Here is a 17,373-nt window from a genome sequence, read left to right as displayed (position 1 = left end):
TATATATATATATACGCTTACATACGTAATACTTAGCTAAGTAGACTCATATACTTGAGATGGCATTAGATACACTTTAAAATTAGGAGTGTTTCTTGATCTTAATAAATTGAATTCTATTGCTTATTTTCATAATTTACTGAAGTTTTTAAAAAAGTATTCTAATATTGGACTATGTGTATGCATCTGTGTTTATATCTTACTTCTTCGGAAACATTCTTAGACATGCAGTGACTGTTTGCAAGATCATGGTCATTTTTAAGGTTTTTAGTATGGAATTTCCAAGTATCTTTCTGTATTCTATTTTAAAAACAAATGTTCAAAGGGGGCGCCTGGGTGGCTCAGTCGGTTGAGCGTCTGACTTCAGCTCGGGTCATGATCTCACAGTTCGTGAGTTCGAGCCCCACATCGGGCTCTATGCTGACAGCTCGGAGCGTGGAGCCTGCTTCCGATTCTGTGTCTCCCACTTTGTCTCTCGCCCTCCCCCGCTCATGCTTGCTCGCTCTCTCTCTCTCTCAAAAAAAAAAAAAGAATAAATGTTAAAAAAAATGTTCAAGAATAGCTTCTTAAAAATATGTAACAATTGAGTGTTAGTACTCTGCATAATAGTACCTATTTTTAGGTGCCTTGAATGTATAAATTACATAAAAATATTTTACTAGCTTTTTCTGTACATATATTAAATTGTTAATTCTAATGAGAGAGTAAGCTATGAAAACTCAGGCAGTCGAAACTGGAGAAATTAAGCAGCAGTCCATACTGCATTTTGGAGAGATTTAGTAGGTCCTTCTAAATAAGAACAGTTACTATAGATTTTAGAATTTCGTAGATAATTTAATGAGAAACATAAGAGTAAGTAGAGCTCAGAATTGAAGGTAAGTATTTCCATGTGTATCACGTGTACCTTTTCAGAAACTCTTCTGGTTTATTAAGTGAAAAACCATTTAGAGATACACTTTTGTTTATAACTTCTGAACAGAGTAATAGAACTTTGAAATTATAAAATCTTTAAATTTCATGTTTATTTTGAAACATTTAATATTTCCCTCTTTAAAAACTTAATTTACTTATATTTTTAGTAAGAATATAAAATATCTGGTGACAAACTTAAAAAAGATAGAATATCGCATAGATGGTTTTAAGGCCTTGCCTAAGTGTTAAAATCCAAGTCCAGTCATTCAGAGCATGGCTTTCTGTCCTCCCCACCTCCCTGCCCTTTGTAATTTTTCTCATGATTGGGTTTCAAGTACACAAACATTTACTAAATGGTAGACTTCTTTCATAAACACACATTCCTAATAACAAGGTCAAGAGCCATCTCTTCTTTTTTTCTGTTTGATTTTTCTTTTGGTTCTAAACAAACAGATGTACCCTAATCCATATAGCTTCTGATTAAAGTATTAGCTGATACTTTAATTGGCTAAGTATCGACTGAAAGAAGTATTCTCTAATTTGTGTTTCTTCTACTTAGAAAATATTTGAACATCCACTGTATATGAGGCATTGAGTTTAAGTATTACTGTGGTATATGATTTTTTGTTACTGTTAAGAATGTTGTCAGGTTAAACATTTATTAGATTTGTGGGTTGCTTGAGTTGTCTGTGTGGAAACTTATGTAACTTACCTTCCAGATCCTCTAACTTCACCTGCTTCATCCTTGTTTAATGACTTTGGTGCCCTCAACATCTCTCAGAGAAGAAAGGTAGGTGAAGTTGAAACTTATGTGAGACTAAATGGAATATACAAGTGATATTGGGGTCATCACCTATATAATGGTCAATATTCTCCTAAGTTGGGGAGGTGCTTTTAATGGACTGTGATATTTTTGTTGCTTTTGCTTGCCTTTTTTTTTTTTTTTTTTGGTATATATTTCATACGTGTAGAATTTTATTTATCTCTGTGCATGAAATAGAGATGTTTTATGTGAAGGAATGAAATCCTCTTTTTTCCTCATTTTCTTTACCTTAATGTTTCTATTTTTAAGAAAACATCAAATTTAATGTTGTAGTTGCTGTTAATGTGACCCATTATAGGCACATTAATCATATTTTAACTTCATTTCCTAACTGCTTTGTCTAAATTTCAAAGATTTCTCCCCTAATTTAAACTTCTCATTACGAGGCAAACTTAAAAATCTTCGACTTTTCGTAATTGGTTCAACTGTTTAAAAACAGTTTAAAATCTCTCATATCAGAAATTTAACTGTATTTTACTTGGCATCGAGGGTGATAGGTCGGGCATAGATTTTGAAGTATTTTATAGGGCTACTTCTATGACAGGTAGAAGTGAAGATTTTATTACAGTTGGATGCCTTTGAGTCTTACGGAGAATCATCATGTTAATACTAATAATAATCTACAGAAGGTGATATTTTTGGTTAGGATCAGTAGCAGCTAAAGATGTTCAGGAGGTTGTAAATCTTGGTGGAAATTACTACAGTGTTGTAACTAATTCAGTTTCCTAAGTAATGGAAGAAAAGAATATTAATTTTGGGAAACTGATACAAGTTTAAGATGGTTTTAGGAACATTTGATCAGAGGGTGGTATAAAAGGAAATTCAAGAAGACTAGATATTCTCAAGATAAGAATTAACGGCGTCAGGTATAAATGACATTTAATACTTTATGTACGTAGTATTATCTCCATTTTGAACAATAGATAAGAACAAGGAGGTAATTAATTATGAACTACTTTTAATGTAAACTAAAACGTGTGGGTTCAATTTTATACATTTCCTTATGCTGTCACCGAGAGCACATTTACTCTTGCTTTACATACTAGTCTTATAAGTTGGAGCGTGTAGTTTTGAATCCACATAGTAGAAGTGGAATAGAATTGAACACAGGTTGGCTAACTGACAGTAGGGAGCAGTGACAGTAGACAAAGCCTGGCGACATGGAAGGAAACCGTAAAATGCTGAAAAGCAGGTGAAAGCTAGAAGTCAAAGTATCTGGAGCTTTTTAGTGTAAGGAAAAAATAAAAAGCCCTTCAGTAGTCTGAGGAGTCCCCTTAATGGCTTTTTCACCTCTTTATTTTTTGTTAGTTTTTGCATTTTTGATGATCAGTTAACTGTGATAAGTAGCATTTCTGATGTATGAGTAGAAAGTAAGACTAGCATGGCAAACAAACACTTGAAAGTATTCCTAATATGAGGGTTTAGTACCTTAAAGTTGACATGTGATTTAGAGCGGCCGATACTCATTTTTGAGAAAACAGTAAAAATCCCTGGAGATTGGAAAAAGGAGGATATAGTGTGCATTCTTCTAAAATTCATTTTAGTGTAGGAAAGTGGTAGAAGGAAATGTTACCAACCCGACCTCAACGTTTGGAAGGGAAGTGGAGTAACGTGGTGAAAGGAGCACGGTGCTGCAACTGTTGAGGCCCGGCGTCTCTGGCTTTGTGACCTTGGGCCAGCTTCCCCGGCTGCGGCGTGTGCGTCGTCCGTGAAATGACAGGCATGCCCTGGATAATGACTGTGGTGTCTCTCTCATGTCTAAAACTCACTGTCTGTCTAAACTGAACGGACCTACAGGCTAGTCTCTACTTAGAAATTCGGGGTTCACATAGTGGTAGGTCTTTGAAGGACCATATTTTCTTGCCATTTACATTTAAAATAATATTTAGGGACATAGATTTTTTCCCCCCGTAGTGGACTGTATAGTTAGGAATCTGTTGGTACAGGTTGTGTGTATTTGAAAATTGTTAATGGTTGGATTGAGAAAGTTTAAAATTTCTTTGTGTTAGTAAAACTCTTAGCATAAGAGTATTGTATGCTACACTTTGTAAATTGAAGGCATATGTAGACTTTTTCTTTGGTCGTAGTAATTCTTAATGTCTGCCTAATGATGTCGTTTTAGTGGAAGTAACTCAAATTTAGGTAAATATAATTCTAAGTTGATTTAGAAGGCTGTCGTGATTACTGAGAGACCTTTTATTTCATAATGATATTGGAGGGAACAGAGAGTTAAGTTAGGCCATACCTACTACTGTGTTTCATAGCTAAATTATTTTCTGGAAATCTCAGGCCAATCCCTAGGCCAGGCATGCTGCTGTTTTTGCCTGGGGACTATGAGAATTCTCGGGGTCAGATCAGACCATTGCTTTTACTGTAAGCAGACTTACTCTGTGCTATGTGGAAAATGGCAAAAGAATGATGTTTACACTGACTGCTTCTCTCAAATCTAATTGAAAAGGCAGTACATGAACCTCCTTACAGCATATTAATTAGTGCCAATGTAAATGTCTGATGATTGCCAAATCGCAGAGAATTCTCTAGATGCAGAAGTGTTTATGGAGAAAAGATGTTTTGAGTTGTGGTTTTTGAAGGTGTGGAATATGGAGAGGAAAGACTCTTAATCAGAAGATACTGCTCGATTATAAGTAGAGAGTTAGGATCTTCAGTAAATTTTTAAATCCTCTTTATCAAAGACAAGCTAAGAGACTATGACCGGGGGGCCCTGTATCTGTAGGGACTGGCTGAAGTAAAATGTGGGATGTGGAAAACAGTATTAAACAGGTTCATTGCCATTTGTGTGGGTTGCTTTATTGTTGCTAGGCATGTGAACGACTTCCTGAAGAGTCGTGTACTGAGAATGTATGCATTAGGGCAGTCCTTACTGCTCATGCCCAGGGACCGGCGCCAGTCCCTGAAGCGTCTGGTACCTGTCTGTGGAGACGGAAGTTAAAAGATTGGAAATACCTTTTTAGAAACTTCTGTAATAATTTGATAATACTGCAACATCCAAATATGTGCTCACTTTTCTGGTAATTCCTTTTTACTTTATAAAAGTATACAACCATGATAAACAGGAAATTATGAAAAAAATGATCTTTCACAACTGATGTTTGAGAAGCACTGATTTGTTTTCTCCATTAGATAAAACTGATATGATAGATAGGAAAAGTAACCATTGTTTGAAAGTGTGTATAATCATTGTTGGCCAGGAGTGGTGGTGGAAGAAAGTGAATTGTAGCCGCGTATTCTGAGGGAGAGTTAAGCCCCCCAAAACACTAGAGAAGGGGTTTTGTTGAAAATGGGAGTTAATGTATTTGAGATTAATACACGAGGAAACCTTAACAGCAAGAGAGATCAAGCTGCAAACTGGCATAACAGAAAAAGGGGTGAGAGTCACCGTGAATCACAAGTGTGACGTATAGAGCTGTACGGTTTTGGGTAAGGATCCTTTGGGAAGAGAGTAACTTTATAACAGAGTTAGATGTTGAGATACAGATGTGCATAAATGAAGTGAATCAGTACCATGACGTCTTGCTGGGTATTCTTGCTAAGCTGTGAGTTTGTATGCAGGGCGACCACAGATGATTGAGACAAAGCCTAAGCAGAGTGAGAAGCTTCAAAATTTGTATCTGGCGTTGTTGGCTTTCCCTTGCGTATCTCTTTCTTAGCCTTTCTTTGCCCTCATGTTTTAGTCATCGAGAGTCCTTTTCGTGTTCACCGCCTCCCTCCCCCACAGCACAGAAGGCTCTGGTGGCTGTCATTTACGCTTCTCGTTTTAGTTGTACTTTATGGTGTTGTTTCGATCAACATGCAGTTTTACCTGGGCACTTGCATTTTATTTCTAGCAATGGGAGAAGAGATTTTTAAGGTTTGAATTAACAAGTTAAAGCCTTTGGACTCAGGAGACAATGATTTCTAACGTATCATGTTTATTTCTCCTGATTTTAAAGCTCTTGGCTAGGATGAGGGAAGTGGGACCAAAAGGGTTTGGCTTATCTGCCGATGGTTTGTTTGTGAGGACGTGTTATTTGTGAGGATGTGTAGATTTTGGACGTCCAGTTCTGGATTATTCTGTTTGAGGGAGAAGTTGACTAGCAATACTTTGTCTGCTTCCTTCCATGTTTTATCTCAGTTTGAAACCTCCTTCCCACTGTTTTCTACCTCAAGAGCATACACCTCCCTCTCTCACCCATCTGTATTACAAAATTTACTGGCGATATAGTATGTTTTCTGATTAATTTGACGTTTAAATTTTTTCTTGTAACCTTTCTGTTTTAATGTCTTCAAAAGATGACTTTTATATTATTTCTAATCTAGGGAACAAACTATGGAGTTACAAGGAAGCCGGAGACTATTTGTGGTAGGGTTCTTTTATTGGAGAAAGCTAAAGTAAATTTGGAGAGATTAATAGAATTATAGCAGAGGAAGTTTGGAATGTAAATCTTTCCTTGATCCTTCTGCGGCTTAGGCTTATATTGGAACATCAAGCCAAGTATTGATCTCGGGAAAAATAAAAGGGGAAGAGAAAATGGAGAAACTGAAATGGAAGTCTTAATGGAAATTGACAATTTAAAACCTCACCTGTAAAACCACAGTTTTTAACTTTTTTATATATGTTCTCAAGAATTGTTTTGCTTAGTATTTAGGTTTTGCAGATCAGCCACATCAATATCGTTTACCCATGAGTATTGTATGAGTAATATTTCTATGGAAAATTGTGTTTAGAATTGCAAATTAAACAGAGCTATTCTTGTTTTACTGGCGTAGATGAAACCTCCATTCATCTCTACTTGCCAAGCTGTGGGAATGTGTGCTCTCCCAACTTAAGCCAGAGGTAGGTGAGGTCGTAGATTTAGAGATGCGCATGAGTCCCTGTGGGAACTGGTAGAGTTGTTAGATCCAAGTCCCTGCAGGTAGGGAGGCGCCTTATGCCATGGTCCCCGTTTATAGCTTACTCAGAGCTCTGGTTGAGTTTTTATTTCTCTCAAAGAGCAAACAGTCGGAGTAGTAATAACCCAGTGGTATTGAATAATGCTTGGGAGTCTTAGGGTTTGGAGTTGGATGCCAGGCAGTCTGAATTGATTCTCCATTTCTTCACGGATTATGTTTGTGTCTTTAAGCTTAGTCAAGCGTTTCTCCATTCGCAAAATGAAAACAGTAATCATGCTGAGTGCCTACTATGTGGCGTTATGAGGACTAAACGAAAAATATTTCCTGGCCCAGAAGTGCCCGATAAATGGTAGTTGTACTAATACATTGTTAACTGTAGCTAAATAAATAATCTGTTACTGCTCACTGTGGATCAGGCTGTGTTGTAATTGCGACTGGAAATATGGGTCTCCAATAGCTGCTCTGAGGATGTCCATCTTTTCTGTGAGGTGTTCAGGACCCCCCTCCCCCAACTCCTCCCCACATAGCCGTTAGCTTCTCGAACACGTGCTTCCAATTTGGTGAAAATGCACGTGGGGATTTCTCATGATGTAGTGAGAGATGGACAGAAACTTGATTTTATTTGTATTGATAATGATTTTCTGTATCTGTTCCAGGTAATGTGTTAAACTTATATAATTCTTTCGTAAGTTCAGGTTTTCTCTTTTGTATCATTTAATCATCCCAATGGGTCTTGGAGAGAGATTATTTTTCTCATTTTACAAAATTGGAGAGTGGAAGTTTTGAGAGAGAAAGTAATTTACCTAGAATAATATAGATAATAATTACTTATATTTCGGAGAAAACCCAAAGTCTTTCTAGCAAGGGCAATATGAGAAAGGTGAAATGAGTCTTTGATAAGGTGAAAAAGAGAGAGGTAGTGGAAAGAGGCTACTGGTAATATACAGGGGAAGAGATAAAACATTGACCTTATGCCTGTTCCTTTTTCCATTTATGTGGTTCTCAGTAAAAATTTCTGTGAACACAGTTTCTGGGGCAGGAACACACAATTAAACTTTTGATGTTTGAAAAAAAAATAAACTTTTGATGTTTGACAGGTAACCTTTTAGAGATGTTGTACATGTTTACATTCCTACTGATAGGTTCTGGTTTCCTACAGACTTGATAACACAGAGATGTAAAAGTATTTCACATCTTTGTTACTGTATAAGGCAACCTCCCCCCCCCCCCCCCATTGTTTAAATTTGATTACTGGTGCTGTTGAACTACTCATTTATGTTAATTGGTCATTGGTGTTTCTTTAACGTCCTTGGCTCGTTTTTCTATTAGGCTATTCTTTTTAAATTCGTTGTAAGCTCTATGTATGTTAGAGATTTAGGCCTCGTGGATGTTTCAGTCTCCCATTTTGTTTTTGGTCTTGAATTTCACAAGTAATTTACGCTGTCACTTTTGAAATGTCACACAGACTCTGATTATCCCTTACTAAGTACATTTAAAAAGAACAAAATATTAAGCTCATTTTGGTTAAAATAACATGGTAATTCCCTGTATGCCGAGTCAGTGATTTTAAATTGAAGGGATTGTCGATGTTTTCTTGTAATTTTAACGTATTGTCATTTTATTGCTAATGATCTATAGTAGTTAACGTTCCTTAGCAAATGGATATGTTCTTCGTCTTCTCTGCATTTTAATTGTCAGATTTAAATGTGACATTTTTCCTATTGTTTTTACCTCCAGTCTTAATTTATTCTTTTCTTTAAAATGCTGTGTAAATAAGATTAGATTCAAACTTGTTTAGAAATATGATAGTTCTTACAGGAAAGGACTCAGTTTTGAAAGAGTTAATTTTGTGTTCCTGCAAAATAAAGAGTACTCCAGGTTGACTTCCAGGATTGTGTTGAGATAAAGATATGCTTTGGAAAGAACAGATTAAATTTTGTTGTGACAAATTAGGAGTTCAACCATGTACTACTTTCTGTACTTAGGTTTAATTGGTATGTTGTGGGCAGTGACCACTTGGCTTTTGTTGTTGAGTCAAGAAAGAATCTTCCAAATTTATGACTGCAAGGAAATTTTATTCTATCAATGGATTATAAAAGATCTTGTGGCAGATTTGCGTTTTGGAGGTTGTTTTTGTTTGGTTTGGTTTCTTTTTGTTTTTTTAAGAGGTGAGTGGTGGTTTGATGTTTGACACTTTATACCGTATTTAAACATGTGAACTGAGGCAACATGCCTTTTATATACAGTGTGTAATACTCTTGGGCTGTAGTCATTCTCTTGGTTTAGCTTTGGGCGTTTTGAGTTAGTTCTTAACCCAGTAATGATAGTTTGGTAAAACCATGGTGCATTGTCTATCTGGACTTGGGAACTAGTAGCTCATTCTGAGATTATGTAGTTGGCTTCGTTTTACTCTGCTCTGCTCATTGTGTTTACAAAGTGAAGTAGCTGATTTCAGCCGCTTGGCATTGCTGGTGGTTCATCTCTATTTTCTACAAAGTCGGGGTCAGTAATGAATTAGTAAAGGTGAGTTTAGAATTCCCATCCACAAACATGCTAGCCTAAGTTTTAGCTAAATTGAACCCAAAGTGCATAATTTCCCCAACTCTTTTTTTCTTAAATGTTTGTTTGTTTTTGAGAGAGAGAGGGAGACACAGAATCCGAAGCAGGCTCCAGGCTCCGAGCTGTCAGCACAGAGCCTGACGTGGGGCTCAAACTCACGAACCGCGAGATCGTGACCTGAGCCGAAGTCAGAAACTGAGCCATCCGGGCACCCCTCCCCAACTCTGTTTAATTCCCAAGATGTTTTCCCCTGCATTTTGAAAATGGGGAGAGGGAGCTGCTTAATTTTATTTCTTTGAATGGAGCCTCTGTAGCTCTTGTTTCTCATCGATCCCGTCCATGCCAGGTAGATTCAGAGATTGATTCGTTCAGGAGTTTGTATTTGGCTATTTTAGGATTAGCTAGAATAAGGTTAAGATTGAAATATGTTAGGGAATATGGAACAGGTTTCTTCAAATTGGAGGCAGAATATCACAGTTAGGAGTGCAAACTCTGGAGCCCGACCTTACGTTAGTTGTGGGATTCTAGGTGAGTTATTTTAACCTCGTATAGCCTCACTTTTCTCATCGGTGGAGCGGGCTTTACGGTTGTGCCGGTCTCACAGAGTTGTGAGCGTGAAATACGTTAATGGGTATAAAGTGCTTGGTGTAGTGCCTTGTGCTTGCCACGTGGTAGTTGTTCCAGTCTTCTGTTGCTTATGATTCTGTAGTTCTAAAACGTGTGTATCTGTTTTCTGAATGTGTGTGAGATTACTTTTGAGTAACCACTGCTTTAGCTTAGGTTCAGTTCTATCTAGTAAAGAGCATTTCTGAGGATATTCTGCTTCATTTCAAGATTGAAGCCAGGGGACAAATGTAAATAAATAAAAAGGGAACCTTCTGCTAATGAGTGATCAGGCGTTTAGCATCATGGGTACTTTTGATAAAGTACTGGAATACATTGTAAAAGTTGATTACAGTTATAAAATGATTACAGTTGATAGTTTCTTGTGGAAATAACTTTCGTGACTTAGAGAAAAACACCTTTCCTCAGATTCACTTAAAATAACTTAGGCACGGTATTTTCTTTCTCTACGTTTTATATTCAGTTTCATTCTAAACCAGAAGAATAAAAGAAGTTGCAGTTTGGTGTTCCAGTTCTTTAGAAATTAAATGTAGCCTTGCTTAGCAGAAGTATTCCACTGGTCTTGCTTTTGTTGGCGTAGAACTCCGTTATAATCTGGAGGTTTTAAGAACAGAAGGAATAACCGCTTTGTAAGCTTCCTTAAACATATGCATATGATATTGGGGGACTGACTCATGGTAGAGCCTAAAAATATGTTTGTGTGTGTATGTAAATCCTGTTTTGCTTTATTTGATATAACTTAGAGCATCCTCTGTTTTCATCCTGTTATCCTGTACATTGACTTCGCAAATTAAAAGGGCTTTTTCATTTATAGATGTTTTCCTGCCCCGAGTCTCTAACAGTGGGTCTGTTTTTTAGTGGACTCGCTTGCCCATCGTGTCCTACTCTTGTTTTTATTTGAACAATGAAAACTTAAGGAACCTAGTATGTTTTCACAAATAGCCCACAATTATAACGAATGGTGGGACAAAATACAACATGATCTTTGAAGCTGGCTTACTCTGTTTTTGATTTTGTAAGTGTTTACTCACGGGGAAGATGATTGGAGCCCATGCTGCAGTGGTTTGTAGGTCTGGATTTACTATTCTAAATTAATTAGGTGTAGGAGCCTTTAAAATCCACATAGTAAATTAGGTAGAGGTAGTTCCCTGTCTTGATGATTGTATGGAAATTAGTTAATGTATTTGATTTAAAAAATTCAAATGATTTTAGTCAATTTGGGCGTCTGTTTTTTCCCAGTGAGTTTAGATTACCCACCAATCGTTAATGAAATTATAATTTCCAATTTACTTCTCATAATTACAAATATGCTAAAATATTAGGACATTTCATTAATTTAGGGACGACCGCTGTGAGCTGGAAGAGGTTTTGTTTTTATTTTATTAAAAAAATGTTTTTAATGTTTATTTATTTTTGAGAGAGAGAGAGAGAAGTGAGCAGGGGAGGGAGAGAGAGAGAGAGACAGAGACAGAGACAGAGACAGAGACAGAGAGACAGAATCCGAAGCAGGCTCCAGGCTCTGAGCTGTCAGCACAGACCCTGACTTGGGGCTCGAACTCACGAACCATGAGATCATGACCTGAGCCAAAGTTGGACTCTTAGCCAGCTAAGCCACCCGGGCACTCCTGAAGAGGTTTTGTTTTTCAAGTTTTATTTTTATTTATTTAAATAATCTCTGCACCTAATGTGGGGGTCAAACTCCCGGCCCTGAGATCAAGAGGCACATGTTCTTCTGACTGAGACAGCCAGGTGCCTTTAGAAGAGGTTATATTAAAAAAATAAATAAATAAATAAAAATGCAGGTTTATTTTCAAATAAATATGTAGTCAGTTCTAGAGCAGAGGTTTCTATTAGTGGGCCTGAGACCCTCAGGAGTGGCAGGAGGTAGGTTGCTGAGTTATTATAGTAAAAGGTAATGGGAATTAATATAGTTACTAAGTATTATCTGAATGGAGATAGTTCATATGTATATATATATATATATATACACACACACACACACACACACACACACACACACTACTATTTTCTAAGTTACCTGAAGAAGTTGTGACTAATAAAATGCAAACCATTTAAAAGTGTCATTCATAATACTTTAAATCATCACTCGTTGTTTTAGAAGTACAAATAGTGAATGTTTTTGATGTTCGAAAGGGTTTCTTAAAATTCAGGGTATTGGAAACTTTTTGTACTGTGGTAACAACTTGATTTCTGTAGTTTATCACTAATTAGTTAATGATATATAACAACATATGGCTAGTAATAGGAAGCATTGTTAAAGCATTGCTGTTTTGCAGTTGTACCAGAAGAATTGTGCACTGAAAAATCGGTCTGTTACTTAGTGGCTTTAACTACATTTTCTATACATGCAGTGGTATTTATAGATTTTTCTTTGGCTAGACTGTGAAGTTTTTTAGGGGAAGAGAATAGATCTCAGCTTTGTATTTCTAGGAAGAAGAGCAAAGAGTGTTATGCTGAAATGTTGAGTGAATGAATGACTAAAAAAAGTGTGTGCAGTTAGGCTTTTGAACTCAAAGAGTCGTAAAAATTAGCTTTTACTATTCTTTCTTTTGATACGGAGACGTCCCTCATTTGTGAGGAGCAAAGGAGGATTTCCTTTAGTCTTAAACCATCGGAAAGGGCTTTTATGGACTAGGTCATGAAATTTCGAAGAGCCAGCATTGAAAAACTTCTGCAGGGTATATGAGTAATGGTCTCGAAGGCTCTAAGTATGTAGGTCAAACTCTATTGAACTCTTGTTATTTCCGGGAGTGGCCTCAGTTTCTGTCTGGACCGTTCGTTGTTTTTTCTCTAGGTCTTTTCTGTAACATTCTCTAGAACTTTACTCCTCCCAAAGTGTGGTCACCAGAGCAGGAGAGTACTAGTAGTTGTGGGAGCCTTTTAGAAATGCAGTCTCAGGCTTCGCTCGAGGTCCACTGAAGCAGAATGTTTATTTTAATGACATTTCCAGAAAATCCATAGGTTCCTTACAGTTTGAACCCAAAAGGATCCTTGAATACTTTTGTTGAAGCCAGTGTGTTTTTTTAAAATGCCTCATCAAATGAGTAAAACAATTTTCATCTACTCTTACTGTACTGTTAATTTAGATTTTGTGAAGAATGATAAAAATCGTTCACTGTTGTAGTGAATCTTGAGATTTTAAAGCAGGGGTTGTGTAACTCTAGAGAGAGGGAGAGGGGGAGGAACACTTTCAGGATATTTTACCACAGGAACAGAAAGAGATTGGGAATTTTGATGTACGGTGTGGACTTGGTAGGAGGTGGGGCAGAAAAGCTGGTGATTTACTGATAGGACAGGACACTTAAAAATACTTCCATTCTGTAAGTAGAAGTCCACGGAGGGCGAGGCTATCAAGCACAGAGGGTCAGCAGCGCCCTTTACTGCTTTTGTTGACTATCGACGTTCTCAAGATCGGCCTAGGAGAGGGAAGAGGGCTTTTGTTTGCTCTGGAGGGGACGGTTTGGATCTTACAGAACTCAGAATGTCAGGGGAATAACTTTAGGGATTAATAAGCATTTCCCGTAAAAGTGTCTTCGCCCCCTTTTATTTCCTTATCTTCGATCTGACTTCTCCGGTGTCCTTAGCCCCCACTTTCAGTGAGTCACCGATAGCGGTTCTTAGCCCAGCATGTCTCTTCCCACCCAGGCCGCAATTAGCTTCGTTCCCACTTCAGTTCCCTTGAGTTCACATCCTGGAGAATCACCAGCCATTCTCAAACGGGGGCAGTTTTGTGCCCCTGCTCCCAGGGAACACTGGAGATCTTTCTGGGTTGTCACAGTTGGGCCTGTGGGGCCACTGGCTTCCAGAGGCGAGAGGCCGGGGACGCTGCCGAAACGTGCTGCGGTGCCCAGGGCGGCCTCCACGGCCGCCAGCCCCGTCGGTGAGCGGGGGGCTGAGCAACCCTCGCCCGGATTGCCGCCACAGTCCCCCGTGGGTGTGGGTCTGCCCGTTGCCGGTGTAATGTTCCATCGGAAGCTTTCACGAGTTCCCGTTGCCCATGGAATGAAGTCTGAAGTCCTTCGGACAGGATAGGAACGGGTTTTTTCTCATTGCTTTGAAGCCTCACCTTTTGCTCTTGGAGGTTGGTTGGCCCACTGCTCTCCTGGTAGACTTAATACTTGCGGTTTGCCCTTGACACCACAGTGCCTGTATGCGTCTATGCGTCTACGCGTCTAGCACACCTTTCTTCTGGCCTACAGTGGCGCGCCCTCCCTCTCCCTCTCCCCATCCCCCTCCCTGTCTGGGTCCACTTAACTTCTTCTTCAGAACTGCTCAGGCTTTTGCCTTCTCTGTGAACCCGTTGTCTCTGCCCTGTTGGTACCTTATTTATTATATATGCATTTATTATATCACAGTCAGTGTGTTCCGTTTGCATGACTTTTTACCTACCACATTATATCCTCTTTGAGGGAAAGGTTTGTGTTTTATTCATCATTGTATTCCAAGTATTTAGAACAGGTCCTGATACAAAAAGATCTCTTAGATGTTTAGTTGGAAATGCGTGTTCTTCAAGGGATATATGATAGTCAAGATAATTTGGGAATTAGTTTACGGATGAGATTTTACTCTAATTTATGTCCTGTGCAGTGAGACTTCTACGTGTGGTCTTTTCGCCTCCCCCTCGTGCTTTCTATGGCTGCCATCCCTTTTCAGATGTCATTTTGTCGTCTTTTGCTTCTCATGATAATTTAAATGGTACTGATACCGTAAGTCTTTTCATTCAGTGTCACATAGAAGGTTTTACTTTCAGGTTAAGTTTTAATCTCTTGCTACTTATTGGAGAAACTTAAATCCGTAATGGCACATTTTTGGGGATCGCTTCTATTCAAGAGGGAAGGGTGTTAGGGTAATTACAGGTCTTTGAGGGTTGGGGTGGGGAGAGAGGTGATGGATTCCTCTTCGGAAAAATAAGAAACAGAAGGGGACCTGTTGGGAAGGGAGAATGCTACGTTGGATTTATTTAAATACTTTTTTTCTATGTTGCTTAGTGCACCGGTATAAGGAAATAAATTGCACCAATTGTAATAACCAGCTCAAAAGCAAGTCTGAATTTGAAATACGTGCCCGGAATTTAGGTGCCTTGTGTAAATCCTATCTGATAGGTTGTGATTTTGTTTAAATAAATATTTTTTGATGTGTTGAACTTTTCTGATAATTAGGATTATCTTTAGGCCAGACATTTTCTAAAATAGAAGTTTTAAGTTAGTGAAAGCTTAATTAAGGTGATAGTATTTTTGCTGCATATCAAAGCCTTACAGTTGTGAGCTGTGTTACTAGAAATAAGTTCCTTTAAAATTCTTTCGTTTATAATATTGTTCTGATGAGTACATTTTTATTTTCATCCACAGAAGTTGCTTGTGATGTAGACACAAAGGGTAATTGAATTGGTGTGAGATTGCATAGAGGTGGAAATGTGTCAGCCTCATGAAACACTTACCACTGCTATAGTTATTGGGTTGGTAGGTAGTTTAGTTGTCTTTCTTATGCAAGTTTACTTTTTTCCCCTTAAATCAAAGACCACTGGCAAAGGCCCATCTCTGTAGTTAGAATCTAATTTGCATAGAATAATTCCCATAGGCGTTATTTGCAAGGTTACTTTGAAATTTAGAAATCAAGTGTTTTCTTCAAATTGGTTGTCTCTACTAGCCAAAATTATATGTTATGTATTTGTCTGGCCATGACACTTTTTCTGAAGAAAGTTAATTGTAACTATTTGCTTCAGCAGACTTATGACAGAACAGTGAGTAAACATAGATTTTCTTCTTTCAGGCTTAAATTAGTCACCTTCCCTAAGAATATACCAGCATTCCTTAAAGGGAAAAATATATATACAAAAAAAATTATACACACACACACACACACACACACACACACACACACACACAAATTCCCTTGAGATGTAATTTAGTGCAAATTTAGAGGTAAGATGGTGACAACTACCATTAACTTTCATGTATAAAAAAGCCCCGCCAACTACTATTAAGATTGTTTGCTAACTTTATGACAATGTCTGCCAATGAATTTATGCTTTTATTGGACAAGCTATTCAGTTATCAGTCTGTTCACATTACTGGTATTTATAAGTCCCATGAAATGTGTATATTTTTTAAAAAATTTTTGAGATGATTTCATTGAGTACCTTAAGTTGAATGCCCACTTCAGACATAATGACTTGTACTTTAACCTGCATAGAATTTTAAAAATTAAAAAAATCAATTCAAAACAAATCTATTTCTTAGGAATTAGCTGCTGCTTTGAAGTGGGGGCAATTCCTCAGTAGGAAATAAGGTAGCAAAATTGGGGAGCAGAAAAAGATAAGAGTTTGGAGAATATTTTTACCTATATTTTGTGCCCTTGAAGCATTTCTTCATATTGCAGTGAGAATAGGTAAGTGCCAGTGGAAAATATTGTGTAGAACATTTAACTTTGCTGGTAATTTCTATTCATTAAAATTGGGTAAAATGGGATTATAATGTATATCTCTACAACAGTTGTTGCTTTATATCATATTGTTGTTCAGCCTGTTAGGACTGTGGGTTATTTTGGAGGTGTGTATTGGGGGTGGGGGTGGGAAATGGTGGGTGGTGATAGGGACGTTAGAGGGAGTATCTTAGAAATTTTGCTTGTTTCCTATTCCACCATTCCTGCTGTCCTCTATATGTTAGTTATGTTAGTTTAGATTAGTGTGGGGGATGTTAGGAGTGGCCTGGTTTCTTTCCTTCTTTTTCCTAGCCAAGGAAGTATCGCCTGGGGATGCTGGAGGAGAGGCTAGTTCCGATGGGATCAAAGGCACGAAAAGCAAAGAACCCTATTGGCTGCCTTGCTGACAGGTGTAAATCAGGAGTACCCATCAATATGGTTTGGTGGAACAGAGTCACAGAAAACAATTTACAGGTAAAAATAATTTTATTAGACATTTTTTGAAAGTGAATATCTTGGCTGCTTTCTGTGTCTGTGTGGGTGGTGGGTGTGAAGGTCGGATGGCTTAGTTGATATCCTTAGGTGATTTATTTTTTTTTATTTTTTTTTTTATTTTTTTTTTTAAATCGAAGTAAGTTTAGTGGCCCGTTAACCAATTCAATGATTTTCTGTGGTGGCTTTTGAGCTTTCTCTGCTTGCAGTATATTTTCCTATTCTTTTATTAAATTTAGTTTTTCCCTTTTGGATTTTGTTAAGTTACGAGTTCAAATTATATTTCATACACAGTTATTCAGGGTACTATATTCAAAAGTCGTTATAAAATTTATCATAGAAATCTCATTTATTTGCAATCTCAATAACAGGAAGCTTCATATGTTGTCTTTCTGTACATTTTTTACTACTAAATAAAACTTGTGTGTAAATAGACTTGTTACGTGTTGGTTTCAAAACCAGCTTCGACAGTATGTTGTCATAGAGTTGTGGCAGGCACATTTCAGTCTTATCATTGCTGAATAATGAAAATGGATTTTATCACAAAGGTTAGCTTTTCAGTAAGATTCTGAAGTACCAGGGGAAAGGTTTGAATTATATTCAATTGTAATTTGGATAATAATGATTATATT

General features: G+C 37.6%; 1 protein-coding gene across 10 annotated transcripts in view; it reads left to right on the top strand.

Moving 5' to 3' along the window:
- PAN3 (poly(A) specific ribonuclease subunit PAN3) overlaps positions 1 to 17,373 on the top strand; it is a 132,582-nt gene that overhangs the window by 20,018 nt on the left and 95,191 nt on the right. For 8 of the 10 annotated variants that reach the window (XM_078444037.2, XM_078443952.2, XM_078443924.2 and 5 more), the window contains exons 4-5: positions 1,632 to 1,702; positions 16,562 to 16,723. In XM_078444037.2, coding sequence (XP_078300163.1) covers positions 1,632 to 1,702; positions 16,562 to 16,723 — 233 coding nt within the window. The remainder of the gene's footprint in view (positions 1 to 1,631; positions 1,703 to 16,561; positions 16,724 to 17,373) is intronic. The other 2 variants (XM_078444072.2, XM_078444056.2) reach the window with 1 other exon arrangement.

This window comes from Panthera onca, chromosome A1 (assembly GCF_046562875.1).
Source record: "Panthera onca isolate mPanOnc1 chromosome A1, mPanOnc1 haplotype 2, whole genome shotgun sequence".
NCBI lineage: Eukaryota > Metazoa > Chordata > Mammalia > Carnivora > Felidae > Panthera > Panthera onca.
The sequence above is the reverse complement of the archived record's forward strand: the minus strand, read 5'-3'. Positions and strand labels throughout refer to the sequence as shown.